Source organism: Megalobrama amblycephala, linkage group LG14 (genome assembly GCF_018812025.1).
Source record: "Megalobrama amblycephala isolate DHTTF-2021 linkage group LG14, ASM1881202v1, whole genome shotgun sequence".
NCBI classification, from domain to species: domain Eukaryota; kingdom Metazoa; phylum Chordata; class Actinopteri; order Cypriniformes; family Xenocyprididae; genus Megalobrama; species Megalobrama amblycephala.
In genome coordinates, this window is record NC_063057.1 from 672,341 (window position 1) to 691,148 (window position 18,808).

At 36.4% G+C, this 18,808-nt stretch overlaps 1 protein-coding gene across 1 annotated transcript; it reads left to right on the forward strand.

Moving 5' to 3' along the window:
• The first annotated feature begins 4,528 nt into the window (after nt 1–4,528).
• On the forward strand, nt 4,529–18,786 carry sobpb (sine oculis binding protein homolog (Drosophila) b). Its single transcript, XM_048157004.1, has 7 exons — nt 4,529–4,969; nt 10,544–10,667; nt 10,847–11,044; nt 11,119–11,270; nt 11,922–12,020; nt 13,442–14,796; nt 18,099–18,786. Exons 1-6 carry the CDS (start codon nt 4,877–4,879, stop codon nt 14,789–14,791), a joined length of 2,016 nt encoding a protein of 671 aa, XP_048012961.1. The 5' UTR covers nt 4,529–4,876; the 3' UTR covers nt 14,792–14,796; nt 18,099–18,786.
• Nucleotides 18,787–18,808: the final 22 nt, after the last annotated feature.

The window sequence follows — 18,808 nt, forward strand, 5'->3', positions numbered from 1 at the left end:
GCGCTTTAGTTTGGATCAGAATGTGTAAAATGCATCTTGCACGATCCGGCCGTCAACCTAAGATCATACAATGTCCCGTCCAGCTGGAACATCTGCCTTCATCTCACTCTACAGGCTCAGCAATGCAAAAACCGGATGTTTTCTTGTGGGAAAGGAAGCCAGGTGCCGTTTGAAATGTCCTCAATCTGTCTGTGCTTCTACTTCAGGGCAATGGAGGAACCGCCCTGCTGGAAATGAACAGAACTTGTGGACATCCGTGTGTTGGAGGTGAAGCTACAGAAGGAGAGGTGGCAGAACTGGCCTCGAGGAACGTGTGAAGGTGCGGAGATGATGATGCTCTCAACAGCAGCGGTGCAGGAGGCTGCTTGCCATGGCGACGGGGACGAGCACGTAGAGCGCGTTGGGCCGCGACTGGACGCCGGCGCCGGTCGGAGCGGTGGTCGTGTTCGCCGAGACGTACGTGTTCGTCGCCATGGTGTCGTTCGCGTTAACGGTCTGGTTGCCCGCCAGCGCGGTGGAGTTGACCGGGGAGATTGTGTTCTGAGACAAAACCTGCGGAGAGAATGAGGCCATTATCACACGAGTCCATGCAAATCAGACACAGTTGTTATGCAAAACGCTTCCAATCGTGCATTTGCATCCTCAAACCTCAGCTGGAGGGATCTTTGTTTCAAATCACACACATCTGCATGTTGGATGTAATGCGTAATCTCCAATGAGCCTTTTGAAATACGCGCGCAAAACAGCAAGTGCGTTTGCAGTGGATGATGATGATGATGAGGGCACTCTTTAAATTATTTAAAAGTTGGACTGTATTTAAGTTAAGAGACTCTCAAATTATGCTTATGCAAACTGCGTGAACGCGCACGTCCCTCACGGTCCAGTCCATCTGAGACAAAAGCAAGCGGAGACGCGCCGGTGTTTCGGGTTCCCACGCGGGGAAAAGACACGGATCGGGTTTCTGAGGCACAGAACAGTCTCAGAGAAACTCAAGCCCCGGGACAGACATCGATACACTTTAAATCATTCATTCCCCCATAACTACGAACACGGTGGTCGAGTGGTTACCAAAATGTCGCTTTCTCCAAATGGAAAGTCTGAGCGCAGACGCGGAGGATATTTGTGCTACTGCATTTCGTTTTTTAAGTGATATCACTTTTTTGTAGTTTAATGATGCTTTGGTAATATTTACAATATTATCCCAGCGAAGCTTGTTAAATTTATGATTATCTTAATCATTTAAAACGAACAAAGAAATTTGACTTTGCGCTCAAACACTCAATCGCGTAAGAACGGAATGAAGGAAAATTGCGCAGGATTAATTTTTGTAAAGTTTAGTTTAATTACACTTTTATTTCATTTTAACATTAAATGAAAGTGTAATTATACACTTAGTGTAGTTAACACCCTATATGTAAAGCAAGCATATAGGCTCATTTGATTAAGACCCCAAATGCTTTAAAACGCAGATTAAAATAAGTTTTGAAACATAAATTAAGATAAGTATAATTAACATGTGAACTCATACCTGAGTGATGAGGCAGAACGCGCAGAGAATTACTCCAGCGGGGGTCAGATGAGCCATTCTGGTGGTGATGATGATGATGATGATGATGAAGAGTGAAGCTGATGGGAGAGACGCAGGTGGGTTCATCTAAAGGGAGACGCCGGCTGCTGCTGGAGCTTTTATACTGGGGCATGAGCTCGAGGGTTTGCGTCATATACGTCACATATACCCCCCCACTCCCACCCACCCGCGTTCTGCAACATACTATTCTTTTGGGTAATTTCTTTGCTTTTTATATAAAATATCTAGTGTTTGTAGAACAAATGTTCTTACAGGCTAATTAGTGAGTAATAATGACTCAGTAAGATCAATATTTAACAATGTGGAAGAAAAAAACAAACAGCTTTAAATAGTTAATAATTGATATCATGCTTATTTGATTTGAGCGACCTCTAGCGGCTGCGTGTGGAATCGCCACTCAAACACAGAGTTGTAAATCAAATCTAGTGTTTCTCACACACAAGTCATGTAAACAACAGCATGACCAAGAGTATGGCCAGAGTGCTGATGTTCCTTCTAGAAAGCAGCATTTCACAGTCATGTTAGAGTTAGCTACTAAAATGTTTCTGAAACGTTTGAGGAGCCAATAATTAACTACTAAATGTAAACGTAAACTGACTGATTCTGAAAGGTTTGTACATTTATGATGTCTTCCTGGCTAACAAGGAACGTTCTGGCAAGGTTATCTCAATGTTACGAACAAACATTCTTCCAGTAACGTTAACAGAACGTTCGTTCAAAGTTATCTGGTCTTCAATAATGTTCTCAGAACGTTCTGGCAAGGTTATCTTAACGTTACGAACAAATGTTCTTCCAGTAACGTTAATAGAACGTTCATTCAACATTATCTGATCTTTAATAATGTTCTCAGAACGTTCTGGCAAGGTTCTATTAATGTTACAAACAAACTTCCTCACAGTAACGTTAATAGAACGTTCATTCAACATTATCTGATCTTTAATAATGTTCTCAGAACGTTCTGGCAAGGTTCTATTAATGTTACAAACAAACTTCCTCACAGTAACGTTAATAGAACGTTCGTTCAAAGTTATCTGGTCTTCAATAATGTTCTCAGAACGTTCTGTCAAGATTCTCTCAACGTTACGAACAAACATTCTTCCAGTAACGCTAATAGAAAGTTCATTCAACAATATCTGGTCTTTAATAATGTTCTCAGAACGTTCTGGCAAGGTTATCTTAACGTTACGAACAAATGTTCTTCCAGTAACGTTAACAGAATGTTCGTTCAAAGTTATCTGGTCTTTAATAATGTTGTTTGCACAAAAACATCATTCATGGAACGTTTTTTTTTTTTAATGTTACTCGTTTCAGAACGTTCAGAGAACATTCAAAAGTAACATTCCGGTAATGTTTGCAAAATTGTATAACCTTAAAAAACATTTTGAAAGTTCAGAGAACATTAGAAATAACGTTTTCATGGGAATGTTAGCAAAACGTTCTTTGTTAGCTGGTAATTCTATGGGTTTTTGGACATGTACCATGGTATTACCACAGTATTTTTTGATTTACATTGGAGTAAATATGAATATGGCTCACATTCAAGCTCACAGTGCTTCTTTTGTACACGCTCAGACACATAAATGAAGCTTCATCTCCCTCTAGTGGCCAGCAGAAGCACTGCAGTGTGAATGAATCTCATGATGAACCGCTGACACAAACACAGCTGACTTCTCTACATGCAGAACGCTTTGTTAAGCGTGTTTCAGAGCATCTGTGAGCTGGATGTCGGTCCGGAGCGCATGGAAACGCTCTTCAGGTGCTGCTCCACAGATGTGTCGAGCTCAGGGAAGTTTCAGGCCGTTGTGTCTCTGCCAGCGGGGATCAGATGACGCCCGCAGGGCCCGAAACCCGACCCGGGGCCCTGAACAGGATCTCCGCTTACATGAGCGCGCTTATTCTTCGAAACACTGAGCTGAGAGTCTGAGATTGTGTGTGTGTGTGTGTGTGTGTGTGTGTGTGTGAGAGTGAGAGTGTGTGTTTGAAACTGTGAGCAGTGAATGAGAGATTTTACTCAGGCCTGCTACACATTACACTAGCAAAAAGTACCATGGTATTACCATGTGTTTACAGTTGCATGATTGCTATACGAGCTCTTTCAATGTTTTAATCTGTAACAACTTTTTAATATGACTTTAGTATCTCATACTATCATAATTATGACATAATTTCAACTTTATCTCATAGTTTCAACTTTCTCATAATTTTGACTTTTTAATCTCAATTATTACTTAGGACTATGACATAATTTCACATTTTTATGTCAAATTTAAATGTTTTAATCTCATAATGTTTTAGCATGTCATAATTTACATTTTTTTTAAATAGTGTCACAATTTTACTTTATATCATAATTTTAAATTTTGGTGACTTTATTTTAATTTGTTATGACAGTATGTCATAATTTTGACTTTTTAATGTCATAATTATGCATTATATGATATAATTAGGACAGTATATCATACTTTCAACTTTTTATCTCATAGTTTCAATTCGTTTTGTCATAATTTTTATGTTTTTAGTCTCATAATTATGACTTTTTATCTCATAATTGTCCATAATTGACAGTATATCATAATTTTGGCTTTTTATATCTCATAGTTTCAACTTTTTATGTCATAATTTTATCTGTTTAGACTATTATGATATAATTTCGACTTTATCTCAGTTTCAACTTTTTCCTCATAGTTTTAATCTCATAATTATGATTTAGTATTTCATAATTCAACCTTTTAATCTCGTAATTATGACATACGTTCAACTTTTTATCTCATAGTTTCAACTTTCTGTCATAATTCAATCATTTTAGTCTCAAAATTATGCTCAAAACTTTATCTCATAATTATGATAATTTATTATGACAACTTATCTGTTTCAACCTTTTGTCATAATAAAAAAAATTAATCTCATAATTGTGACATAATTGACAGGATATCATATTTTTATCTCAGTTTTAACCTCAGCATGGCATAATTTCCACTTTTCATGTCATAGCCCATGAAAGCATGATTTTGTGTCCTTCGTGTGTGTTGAGAACCGAAGGTCCATCAGAACAGAGTCGTGCCCGAGAGTAAAGACGCGCCTGTGTTCGCCGGTAAAAGCCTCTCGCTCCGCGCATTCCTGCCGTAATGGATCCGGGGGAGCCTGTGGGAGGAGGCGGTGGGCGCCGGGTGTTGAGTTTCACCTCCTCCCCTGATCTCCGCTGCGCGCCTCTCATTGTTCCCGCGCCGCGTCAGATTCGCGTGACAGCCGCGACTGACAGCGTCCGTTCCGCGCGCCTCTCCGCGAGTCATGCCCGAGATGGAAACGGGGCGACCGCCGGAGAACAAACGCAGCAGAAAACCTGCGCATCCCGTCAAGAGAGACGTGAACGAGGAGATGAAGGTAAGCGCGAGGTGTTTCTGAGGACGCGCGTCTTTATTTCAGATCATGTGTTTCAGAAACTCGCGGCGCAGAGCGCATTTTGGCTGAATCTTGTGGAGCAGCGAAGCGTTGCGAAACTTATTCGGTGAGCCTGTAGTGTTGTTGGTTAAAGTTAAGAAGCTTGATGGAGACACGAGCACGAGCATCCCGTGCTGGACACTATATGACCAGATTAACATTCACTGCTGCGCGTTTCTGCAGGTATTTGATGCGTAAAGAAGCAGATGCTGCTGATGTGATGCCAAGAAGCTGTACACTGGATTCATGTTTTAACGCGGATACTAATTTGTTTTTTAAAAGATAAAACATGTAATATAATTTTTTTTTAAAAATATAATATATGTATATATAGGCCTACATATGTGTGTATATAAGTGTGTGGTTGTTTGCGTGTGTGTGTGTGTGTGTGAAAAAAATTATAATTTTTTTATTTAAAATTGTAATTATTATTATTATAATTAAAACATGCCTATAGAAGCTTTTATACAACATATAAAAAATGGAATATATACTATTTAAAAAATAAAATACTATATGTAAAAAAAATTATAAAAATTGTAATACATTTTAGTTTTTTAAATATTTATTTTATAATATTTTTTTCATGTTTTTATATTACTTTTTTCTTTTGCATATTTTGAATTAAATATTTTATTTTTAAAATATAAAAAATAAAATATAGAATATATAAATTTAAAAATAAATACTGTATGTAATAAAATTATAAAATAAAACATTTTTAATACATTTTACATTTCATTTGATAAAATATTTTATATAATATATTTATTTTTCATTTTTTATTACATTTGTTTTATATATTTTGTATTAAATATTTTATTTTTTAAAGTATAGCAATAAAATATTGAATATAGAAATATTTAAAAAATGTATGTAGCAAAATTCTAAAAATAAAATTAATGCAATTTTAAATATTTTATACATTAAATTATTTTTGTTTTATATTACATTTTTATGTATATTTTGTATTGAATATTTTTTTATTAAAGTATAGATAAATAAAATATAGAATACAGAAATAAAAAAATTAAATTAAAAATAAAATGAATGCATTTTTACCTTTTATTTTTTAAAATATTTTATATAATATTTATTTTTCATGTTTTTATATTAAATTTTTGTTTTTTTATATTTTATATTAAATATTTTAATTTTAAAATATTAAAAAATAAAAATACAATATATAATATTTAAAAAATAAAATACTGTATGTAATACATTTTTAAAATAAAAAATTATAATTTTATTTAATTTATTTTTTTAGATTTTTATTTCACATTTTTATTTTTATACTTTGTATTAAATATTTTATTGTAAAAATGTTAAATACATATATAAAATTTTTAAAAAAATGAATACTGTATGCAATAAAATTATAAAAATACTTTTGAGACATTTTTACTTTTTAATTTTAAAAATATTTTATGTAATATATTAATTTATTTTTTTGTTTTTATATTACATATTTTATTTTTAAAATATAACAAATAAAATACAGAATATAGAAAATTTAAAAAATAAAATATCTAATATAAACATTAAAAATAAAAACAATGTACTAAAATATATATACACATATTTAAATGATAATATAAACATTAAAAAAATAATATTAAGGTGTTTAAAAATCAAATAATTCATATAAAATTGAATATTACCGAACCACCATTCGGCTACACAAACAAAATTCATTTTTAAACATCAGATCATGTAGAAATATAATCTGCACATTTTCTCACACCATCATATGATCAAGGCGTCTCTGTGCAGCTGCTCACATCACTGTTCAGCACCAGATGTGAATCAAGCACACTTTCTAGCACACTTCAGCTCTCCATACTGAGCTGCATGTGTCCACCGTTGGACAACTGACACGTTGACCTTATTAAATTGCTGGCTTTTATTCAAGCACACAGCCGAGACCGATTTCACAAGTCGTGTTTGATATGTGAGCCGGACACCTGATATGATGTGTTTGTGAACGGATGCCCACGCGTTTATAGATCCTCTCAGAGCGCTTTCTGTGAGACTTTCCATCTCTGCGAGGGAGGAAACGGCTCTTTTTGTGGGAGCGATTCTGGATCTCAGCAAATGATATCCATTGGGGGGTGTAGAGTTACAACTTAACTAATTTTAATCCAAACACATGAAACCGTAGCCCGGCCTGATGCAAGCGAGGCAGGGGTCGCGGCGGGTTTGTTGCCTTTGGCTGCTGCGTTCGGGACAGGCCTGTCACTCTCGGCGAACAGATGTTTGTCTGAACTGCCAAGAAGAAACAAAAACAACATTGTGGGATGGAAGCGGAGGAAGGGAAAAGCCCGTCTCCCGCTAATGAGAAAACAGCAGAATCAATCTGAGAGAGAGAGAGAGAGAGAGAGAGAGAGAGAGATGCGGTCGCTGATGTAATTAGTCTCCGGGCCGGTCGCAGAGGAGGGGATTTCTGGGAAGTCTGTGACTCTGCAGTGGTGTTGGGTGTCCTCTGATTTCTGACCGGGGATCATGTGACGCGCTCTAATCTCAGAGAGAAGCTCTGCAGCCCGTCAGATTCTCTATCAGTCCATCAGAAGCTGCTGTTCCTGCAGCAATTCAGTGTGTTTTTGATTCAGATCAACAGATTGATTTCTGTGAACAGACACTATCTATCTATCTATCTATCTATCTATCTATCTATCTATCTATCTATCTATCTATCTATCTATCTATCTATCTATCTATCTATCTATCTATCCTTCTGTTGTCTATCTGTCTGTCTATCTATCCTTCTATCTATCTATCTATCTATCTATCTATCTATCCTTCTGTTGTCTATCTGTCTGTCTATCTATCCTTCTATCTATCTATCTATCTATCTATCTATCTGTCTATCTATCTATCTATCTATCTATCTATCTATCCTTCTGTTGTCTATCTGTCTGTCTATCTATCTATCTATCCTTCTGTTGTCTATCTGTCTGTCTATCTATCTATCTATCTATCTATCTATCTATCTATCTATCCTTCTGTTGTCTATCTGTCTGTCTATCTATCCTTCTATCTATCTATCTATCCTTCTGTTGTCTGTCTGTCTGTCTATCTATCCTTCTATCTATCTATCTATCTATCCTTCTGTTGTCTATCTGTCTGTCTATCTATCTATCTATCTATCTATCTATCCTTCTGTTGTCTATCTGTCTGTCTATCTATCTATCTATCTATCTATCTATCTATCCTTCTGTTGTCTATCTGTCTGTCTATCTATCCTTCTATCTATCTATCTATCTATCTATCTATCTATCTATCTATCTATCTATCCTTCTGTTGTCTATCTGTCTGTCTATCTATCCTTCTATCTATCTATCTATCTATCTGTCTATCTATCTATCTATCTATCTATCTATCTATCTATCTATCTATCTATCTATCTATCTATCTATCTATCCTTCTGTTGTCTATCTGTCTGTCTATCTATCCTTCTATCTATCTATCTATCTATCTATCTATCTATCCTTCTGTTGTCTATCTGTCTGTCTATCTATCCTTCTATCTATCTATCTATCTATCTATCTATCTGTCTATCTATCTATCTATCTATCTATCTATCTATCCTTCTGTTGTCTATCTGTCTGTCTATCTATCTATCTATCCTTCTGTTGTCTATCTGTCTGTCTATCTATCTATCTATCTATCTATCTATCTATCTATCCTTCTGTTGTCTATCTGTCTGTCTATCTATCCTTCTATCTATCTATCTATCCTTCTGTTGTCTGTCTGTCTGTCTATCTATCCTTCTATCTATCTATCTATCTATCCTTCTGTTGTCTATCTGTCTGTCTATCTATCTATCTATCTATCTATCTATCCTTCTGTTGTCTATCTGTCTGTCTATCTATCTATCTATCCTTCTGTTGTCTATCTGTCTGTCTATCTATCTATCTATCTATCTATCTATCCTTCTGTTGTCTATCTGTCTGTCTATCTATCTATCTATCCTTCTGTTGTCTATCTGTCTGTCTATCTATCTATCTATCTATCTATCTATCTATCTATCCTTCTGTTGTCTATCTGTCTGTCTATCTATCCTTCTATCTATCTATCTATCCTTCTGTTGTCTGTCTGTCTGTCTATCTATCCTTCTATCTATCTATCTATCTATCCTTCTGTTGTCTATCTGTCTGTCTATCTATCTATCTATCTATCTATCTATCCTTCTGTTGTCTATCTGTCTGTCTATCTATCTATCTATCTATCTATCTATCTATCTATCCTTCTGTTGTCTATCTGTCTGTCTATCTATCCTTCTATCTATCTATCTATCTATCTATCTATCTATCTATCTATCTATCTATCTATCTATCTATCCTTCTGTTGTCTATCTGTCTGTCTATCTATCCTTCTATCTATCTATCTATCTATCTGTCTATCTATCTATCTATCTATCTATCTATCTATCTATCTATCTATCTATCTATCTATCTATCTATCTATCTATCTATCTATCCTTCTGTTGTCTATCTGTCTGTCTATCTATCCTTCTATCTATCTATCTATCCTTCTGTTGTCTATCTGTCTGTCTATCTATCCTTCTATCTATCTATCTATCTATCTATCTATCTATCTATCTATCTATCTATCTATCTATCTATCTATCTATCTATCTATCTATCTATCTATCCTTCTGTTGTCTATCTGTCTGTCTATCTATCCTTCTATCTATCTATCTATCTGTCTATCTATCTATCTATCTATCTATCTATCTATCTATCTATCTATCTATCTATCTATCTATCTATCCTTCTGTTGTCTATCTGTCTGTCTATCTATCCTTCTATCTATCTATCTATCCTTCTGTTGTCTGTCTGTCTGTCTATCTATCCTTCTATCTATCTATCTATCTATCTATCTATCTATCCTTCTGTTGTCTATCTGTCTGTCTATCTATCCTTCTATCTATCTATCTATCTATCTATCTATCTATCCTTCTGTTGTCTATCTGTCTGTTTATCTATCTATCTATCTATCTATCTATCTATCTATCTATCTATCCTTCTGTTGTCTATCTGTCTGTCTATCTATCCTTCTATCTATCTATCTATCCTTCTGTTGTCTATCTGTCTGTCTATCTATCCTTCTATCTATCTATCTATCTATCTATCTATCTATCTATCTATCCTATTGCCTATCTGTCTGTCTGTCTATCCTTCTATCTATCTATCCTTCTATCATATATCTATCTATCCTTCTGTTGCCTATCTGTCTGTCTGTCTATCTATCTATCATCTATCTATCTATCTATCTATCTATCTATCTATCTATCTATCTATCTATCCTTCTGTTGTCTATCTGTCTGTCTGTCTATCCTTCTATCTATCTATCTATCTATCCTATTGTCTATCTGTTTGTCTGTCTATCCTTCTATCATCTATCTATCTATCCTTCTATCTATCTATCTATCTATCTATCTATCTATCTGTCTATCTATCTATCTATCTATCTATCTATCTATCTTCTCTGAGCACAGGTGTTTGTCTGTTGCAGAACTTTGCTGAAAGCACCATGAATGAACTCTTGGGTTGGTACGGCTATGATAAAGTGGAGCTGCAGGAGTCAGACTCTGATGCCCGAAATCGTGTCAAACGCCATCATATATCTGTTCTTAAAGGTAAGTGCACACACACACACACACACACACACACACACACACACACACACACACACACACACTCACACTCACACACACACACACACACACACACACACACACACACACTCACACACTCACACACACACACACACATTACCGTCACACTCCTGCTTCCATGTGATTTCTTTGCCCTCCAGAGAACTCGGTGCCAAAGCCACACTCCACAGAGAGGAAGGTGCCGTCATCTTCCTCAGAGCCCGTCAGGAACGGTGAGAAAGAGCCTCCGGCCGCTCCTCTCTCTCCTTCTTCATCATCGTACTCCTCCTCGGCCTCACCGCGGGTGAAGGAGCACCACAGCATGAATGTCATCGTGCCGCTCATCAAGCCCTCTGCCGGTGTGTAACACAAAACTCACGTAAATCACGTCCAGAAACACTGAATCATCTGAACGTTTATTCTCGCCCTTCAGTGGAGGACGTCCAGAACGTTCAGATCGTGTGTGTGTGGTGTCAGAAGGAGGGGATGAAGAGGTACTCTCTGCTCATGGGCTCGGAGCTCAAGAGCTTCTGCAGCGAGAAGTGTTTCGCTGCGTGTCGTCGCGCCTACTTCAAACGCAATAAGGTAAAAACCATCAGAAATGAGATGAACTGGTAATCAAACCATGACCACCATCAAAACACCTGCATGGAGTAAAATATGGACGCCATCACACACTGAAACACTGAGTTTACTGAACTACATCACTGACGACACACACACACACGGATGCTGGACGGAGCGATCGTTTTCAGGCCGTGTGTTTACGCTCCGTGAGCAGCTCATTCCCACAACAGAGAAAAGACGTTTGAAACACAGAGGATAGTTTATCAGAGCCTCAGACGAGCTCCAGCCTGTCTGAGAGAGAGAGGTTTCGTCTTACAGTGCATACTTTACGCACAAAACGCTCCGGTTTCACACACACACTCACACACACACGTCACACAAACAGCACTTAAACACGCCTGTGTCATTCAGGAGATATAAAATATCAAAGCAAGAGTCGTTCATTGTGAAAGATGATAAAACAATAGATGTGTGTTTTCCAGTGGATGGATGAAATCACATGAACTAAACAAACACAAGATCTTCAGCACTTCATCTGTGGATTTAGAAGTTCAAACTTGCGTTTTGTGTATCTTTATTTTTGATAATTTGAAATAACAATAAGTGTCCAAATGCTTTCTGACTGTTTGTGCTTCAGATTTGTAATTTTGTGTGTTTGTGTTCCTCGAGGCTCGAGATGAGGATCGCCATGGTGACCAGTCTCCACCCCCTGGGCAAACGCTGGACACGCCCACAAGACTTCTGCTGAAGATGAACAACAACACGCGTGTAAATAAACATACACTCTCCGTCTTCTTCTTATTATTATTATGTCAATGTAATATAATATGCAGCTCTGAGGGAGATTAAATGTTGATAATAATAATAATAACATATTATTATTATTATACTATGTGAAATGTTTATGTAAAATAATATGTATTATTAAAAGTAAAAATATATTATTATTATTATTATTATTATTATTATATCCATGTAGAATAATATATAGCTCTGGGGAGATTAAATGATGATGATGATGATAATAATAATATATTTATTATATCATGTGACATGTTTATGTAAAATAATATATAATTAAATTAAAATATATATAGTTATATATAGTTCTGAGGAAGATTAAATGATAATAATAAAAATAATAATATATTTATTATATTATGTGGCATGTTTATGTAAATTAATATATTATTAAATTAAAATATTATTATTATTATTGTATAATAATAATGTAATTTTTTTAAATTATTATTATAGGAAATATTTGACTATTGTAATGTAAATGCCCTGTAAAACAAAAACAAAAAAATAAGCACATGAATAATTTTAGAAATATTAATATTAATATAATATATATTAAGATAATAATAATATATTTATTATATTATGTGACATGTTTATTTAAAATAATATATTATTAAATTAAAAATTATTATTATGTCCATGTAAAATAATATATATCTCTGGGGAGATTAAATGATGATGATGATGATGATGATGAATATATTTATTATAATGTTTATGTAAAATAATATATTATTAAATAAAAAAATATTATGTCTATGTAAAACAATATATAGCTCTGGGGAGATTAAATAATAATAATAATAATAATAATAATAATAATAATAATAATGAAAATAATAATATATTTATTATATTATGTGACATGTTTATGTAAAATAATATATTATTAAATTAAATATATATTATTATTATTATTATTATTATTATTATTATATCCATGTAAAATAATATATAGTTCTGAGGAAGAATAAATGATAATAATACAAATAATATATTTATTATATTATGTGACATGTTTATGTAAAATAATATATTATTAAATTAAAAATATATTATTATTATTATTATTTTATAATATTATATAATTTTTTTTTATTATTATTATAGGAAATATTTTACTATTGTAATGTAAATGCTCTGTAAAAAAAGAATAAGCACATGAATCATTTTAGAAATATTAAAATGACATTACTAATGTATTAATTTTTTGACCCACAAGAATTAAACCCTCAAGCTCAAATTACAGCAGAAAAGTGTCTGTGAAAACAGGATCACAAGCTCTTCTTATTATAAACCCAGTGGAAAAGTTTGCTGAATCAATCCGCTGAGTTTGAGTGAACTGATATGTATTAAAAATTCTCTCTCTCTCTCTCTCTCTGCAGGTGTGTGATTGGTGTAAACACGTCCGTCACACTAAAGAGTACCTGGACTTCGGTTCGGGCGAGGAGCGGCTGCAGTTCTGTAGCACCAAATGCCTAAACCAGTACAAGATGGACGTGTTTTACCGGGAAGCTCGTGCCGCCCTCACCAGCTCCAAAGACGAGGAGAACCGCCCCAAACTGGCTGAAAACCAGAAACTCCTCACCCCGGAGGCCTGGGACCCTCCCGCCAAAACCCTCTCGCCCCAAACCCCGACGTCATCTTCCTCGCTGCGAACGCCCATCTCCAAGATCCAGACGGGTGCGTCGCCCTCCTCTCCCGCCGGCCCGTCTCGTGTTACGCTCGAGCAGCCACGCCCACCTCAGATGCCACTCCCCTTTGTGCGCCCACCCCTTCACGCACAGAGCCCCGCCCCTCATCCGGCCCGCCCCGTCAGCCCCACCCACAGGGTGTCGTTTGCCCCGCCCCCTCTCCTCCAGCCCTACGCCTCGCCGTACGCGCCCTTCCACCCGCCGTACCCTCCCCAAATGCCTCCGCCGTGGCCGCAGCCCATGATGTTTTTGCCCTATCCCGTTTTCGTGCCAATCCCGGTGCCGATTCCCATTCCCATCCCTGTTTCCCCTCAAACGGGCCACAGAGGGGTCATTCGAAGCCTCCAGGAACAGGAGAAGGACACACCTGATCCGGGTCGCTCCAGCTCGGAGGAGACCAATCAAAACAGAGTAAAGATCGAACAATGTGCTTCTCCGCTTCCCTCCACGTCCGAGCGGCAGGTGATCCGGTGTCTCCGCAGAAACCCGGTCAAAGAGGAAAACCCCGACGCTCACATTCTGCGCAAAGCACTTTACACGTCTGTCGTGACGGCGACGGCCTCCGCCTCATTGGACGGCAGAGTCGTCACTCCCGCCTCTTTGTACTCATTGGCTCGTTCGACCGCCATACAGGCCGCCTCGCTTTCATTGGACAGTGGCTCCGCCCAGATCCCGTCTCCTCTCTCTGACTGTGAGGATGTGAAGGAGAACAGCTATCTGGGTGGGCGGGACACCGGCTCGGCCAATCCCTGGCCGGCAGAGCAGACGGACTGCCAGAGCGACCAATCAAAAGAGAGCAGAGGGGATGAGGACGTCCCGCAGGACGTAGAGCACACGTATGCGCGGTCCGTGCCGCCCAAACTGCGTGAGAAAAACACACATATGGCCGCGCAAACACATTTACACACTCAAACACACACCTGGGAGAAAAACACACTCGCGGCGGCGGCGGCGGCACAGGGATCTGAGCAGAGCGGCCGGGACGATCCGGAGCCGCCCGTCAAGAGACGATGCTTGAGGATCAGAGACCAGAACAAATGATGAGGGTAAGAGTCACATGATCATCAACATCATCATTCTGCTAAATAACATATAGATAATTAGTATATATAATTAATTATTTATTATAATATATTCATTCTATTTAATTATACATCTAAAAATATTTTATGCAATCATAAATATATATATTTGTAATATGTATTAATTCTATATAATTATACATATTTATAATACATATAAATTGTATTTAATGTAAATGAATAAAAAATATAATTTCTAAAAATAACAATTAATTAATTCTTCATAATTATGCTTTTATAAAACATGTTTGTTATAAGTATATGCACGTATAATTTATGTACAAATAATAATTTTAAAGTAACTCATTCTGTCCGGAAGACGTTTAGCCCGGATTGATCAAGCGAATTGCCTGTGTAAATAAAATTAAGTAATTCTGGATAAGAAAACACTAAATAAATAATAATATGACATTTAAAAATGTCCTTCTAAAGAATAAGTGAAAAGTATCATGTTTTGTTTTTTGTACAAATGTGGTACATTTATATGGGAATCGTTCAGTACCATAGTATTACCTTCACTATACCAACACAACACTGTACATGCATTAAAATGTCCATGCTAACACACACACACAGATTTATTTTACTCTGTTTATCTGTCTCTGAAGTGTGTGTTTGTGTGAGAGAGAGTGAGTGTGTGTGTGTGTGTGTGTGTGTGTGTGTGTGTGGGTTTTCCCTCAGAATGGCGCCGGACAGAAACTCAATCCGTGTCGTAGCTCTAAAGTTGCATTAGCAGTGAAATGAGCAGAATGAATCTGCTGGAGAAACAAGAGACGCTCACGAGAAACACACACACATCTGACTGTGAGAGGAGTGTGTGTGTGAGAGAGTGTGTGTGTGTGTGTGTGTAAGTACACTCTAAAAAATGCTGGGTTAAAACAACTCAAGGTGGGTTGAAAATGGACAAACACAGTGATTGTGTTGATTTGACCCAGCAGTTGGGTTAAATGTTTGCTTAACCTGCTGGGTAGTTTTATTTAACTCAACTATTGCTTAAAAATGACTGTATTGCTCGCTTAAAATGAACCCAAAATAGGTTGGAAATTAACATTTATTATTAAGTTTAATAATAATTAAATAATATACAGTACAGTCCAAAAGTTTGGAACCACTAAGATTTTTAATGTTTTTAAAAGAAGTTTCGTCTGCTCACCAAGGCTACATTTATTTAATTAAAAATACAGTAAAAAACAGTAATATTGTGAAATATTATTACAATTTAAAATAACTGTGTACTATTTAAATATATTTGACAAAGTAATTTATTCCTGTGATGCAAAGCTGAATTTTCAGCATCGTTACTCCAGTCTTCAGTGTCACATGATCCTTCAGAAATCATTCTAATATGCTGATTTGCTGCTCAAGAAACATTTATGATTATTTTCAATGTTGAAAACAGTTGTGTACTTTTTTTTCAGGATTCCTTGATGAATAGAAAGTTCAAAAGAACAGCATTTATCTGAAATACAAAGCTTCTGTAGCATTATACACTACCGTTCAAAAGTTTGGGGTCAGTAAGAATTTTTATTTTTATTTTTTTTGAAAAGAAATGAAAGAAATGAATACTTTTATTCAGCAAGGATGCATTAAATCAATCAAAAGTGGCAGTAAAGACATTTATAATGTTACAAAAGATTAGATTTCAGATAAACACTGTTCTTTTGAACTTTCTATTCATCAAATAATCCTGAAAAAAATATTGTACACAAATATTTTGTACAATTGTACACATTAAATGTTTCTTGAGCAGCAGATCAGCATATTAGAATGATTTCTGAAGGATCATGTGACACTGAAGACTGGAGTAACGATGCTGAAAATTCAGCTTTGCATCACAGGAATAAATTACTTTGTCAAATATATTCAAATAGAAAACAGTTATTTTAAATTGTAATAATATTTCACAATATTACTGTTTTTACTGTATTTTTAATTAAATAAATGTAGCCTTGGTGAGCAGACGAAACTTCTGTTAAAAACATTAAAAATCTTAGTGGTTCCAAACTTTTGGACTGTACTGTACATTTATTAAATTGCTTATTAAATTATTCACCTTTTGATTATTATCGTTGCCTCTAGTAATTATGTGTGTGATTTGTCATTTCCAACATATTTTGGGTTCATTTTTAAGTTAAACAATAGTTGGTTTAAATAAAACTACCCAGCATGTTGGGCAAATATTTAACTCACCCACTGGATTTGACCATTTTCAACCCAACTTGGCTTGGTTTTACATTTTTTAGTGTGTGTGTGTGTGTGTGTGTGTGTGTGTGTGTGTGTGTGTGTGCTGCTCCAGATGTTGTTTCTGGAGGTTCTTCTTCATCTCATGTTTCAGTAGAGTCGAGCAGGTTTATAGAGCTGCAGCAGTGTGAAGATCTGTGTGTGTGTGTGTGTGTGTGTGTGTGTGTGTGTGTGTGTGTGTGTTTAAGAGAAACATCTGAGACAAAGTTGATACTTCAGTGAAACTGAGAGCCTCATTAATTCTCCTGAACTGTTTTCCTGCAGTAACAGCTAACAGGGAACGTTCTGACAAGGTTCTCTCAACGTTAACAGAACGTTCATTCAGAGTTATCTGATCTTTAATAACGTTCTCAGAACGTGTTTTTGTCAGCTAGGATTATTTCTTGTTGCGTTTAGTTTCTGTTTTCAGTGGCAGGTTTCCAGAGCTGACAGAGGAGACAGTCGCAGGCCTTCATGTGTGTTTTGAAGGGCTTGATTTAAAGACGCTGCTGATCTAGGATCAGATTTCTCCTTCATCAGGTTTACACGAGTGTATGATTGTGTTTTAGATAATCGTGTGATCATCTGTTTTGAAGTGTGTTAGTGTCTGAATCAGTGTGTTGATTCTGGTTTTATTGCTGTAAGTCGATCCGTTCTCTCAGGGATTCTCTGGAGTCACGGCCGGGACTCACATCCTGTTACTCTTTTGCTTTTTTCTACTCAACTCTGTTTCTTTTGCTCTTTCTGAAGGGTTTATTAGCAAAGCTATTGTGTTTCTTCTCATTTTGTTCTTCATTATTTTTGTGCTCAAAAACTCTCTGACATACAGTATGTGCAGCCTTTCTACACTAGGTGGCGCTCAATTACTTGAGTAATTTTATTTTTTTGGTGTGACCTGCAGTGACAAATTTAGCTAAATCATTTGAACACAAAATTCAATTTTAATTAAATATACATTATTATGCATATTTGTTTATTATGCATGAATGTATGTAGACTTTCATAGCGTCTCACACACATTTCCTCTGTTCTCTTGGCTGTTTCAGGTGTGTGTGACACATTTACTCTCTCAACGACACCGCAGTGCCAGTGAAGCCCAAACCAGACGCCGACGCAGCGGAGCATCATGGATGTCACAGATCAACCGTGTGTGTGTGTGTGTGTGTGTGTGTGTGTGTGTGCGCGAAAGGCTCTGTGTGTTTTCCTGCCGAGCTCCTATAAAGCCAGGCATTGTTCCTCACTGCAAGCCCATATATATGTGTGAGTGTGTGTGAGTGTGTGTGTGTGTGTGTGTGTGTGTGTGTGTGTGTGTGTGTGTGTGAGTGTGTTCAGCTGTGGTTTAGGATTACCTGACATACTGGCGCTTTGGCTACAGGGCATTTTTAGACTTCGCCTAAAGAGTGCCAAGAGCACAAACACACACATCAGTATATTCAGCTCTTAGACGTTTAGTAAAATGTGTTTGCAGTAATTATATTTGCAGGAATATCAGAGAACCGACTCACAAATTCTTGCTTTTTAACCCTTCATGGTTTATTTGGTGCCTGTTATGAGAAAACTAGTGATGAATGATGCCAACAGACACTGATTCAGATCAATATTGGAGTGAAGAAGGTTTCACACTGTTGTAAAAAGAGGACCTGATGTTGTTTTTGTGCTCTACTAGATTGAATGTTGATTATTCTCCTCATATTCTCCATTGTTGCAGCTCCTCTCTTCCCAGTCTGTCAGTAACGCCAAAGTCCCTTTAAGACAA

What these genes read in the sequence shown, in the direction of transcription:
- sobpb (XM_048157004.1), top strand. Translation starts at nt 4,877, where the DNA reads ATGCCCGAGATGGAAACGGGGCGACCGCCGGAGAACAAACGCAGCAGA. An exon ending in CCTACTTCAAACGCAATAAG is followed by an intron (nt 11,271 to 11,921) that starts GTAAAAACCATC and finishes GTGTTCCTCGAG; the next exon opens with GCTCGAGATGAGGATCGCCA. An exon ending in AGATGAACAACAACACGCGT is followed by an intron (nt 12,021 to 13,441) that starts GTAAATAAACAT and finishes CTCTCTCTGCAG; the next exon opens with GTGTGTGATTGGTGTAAACA.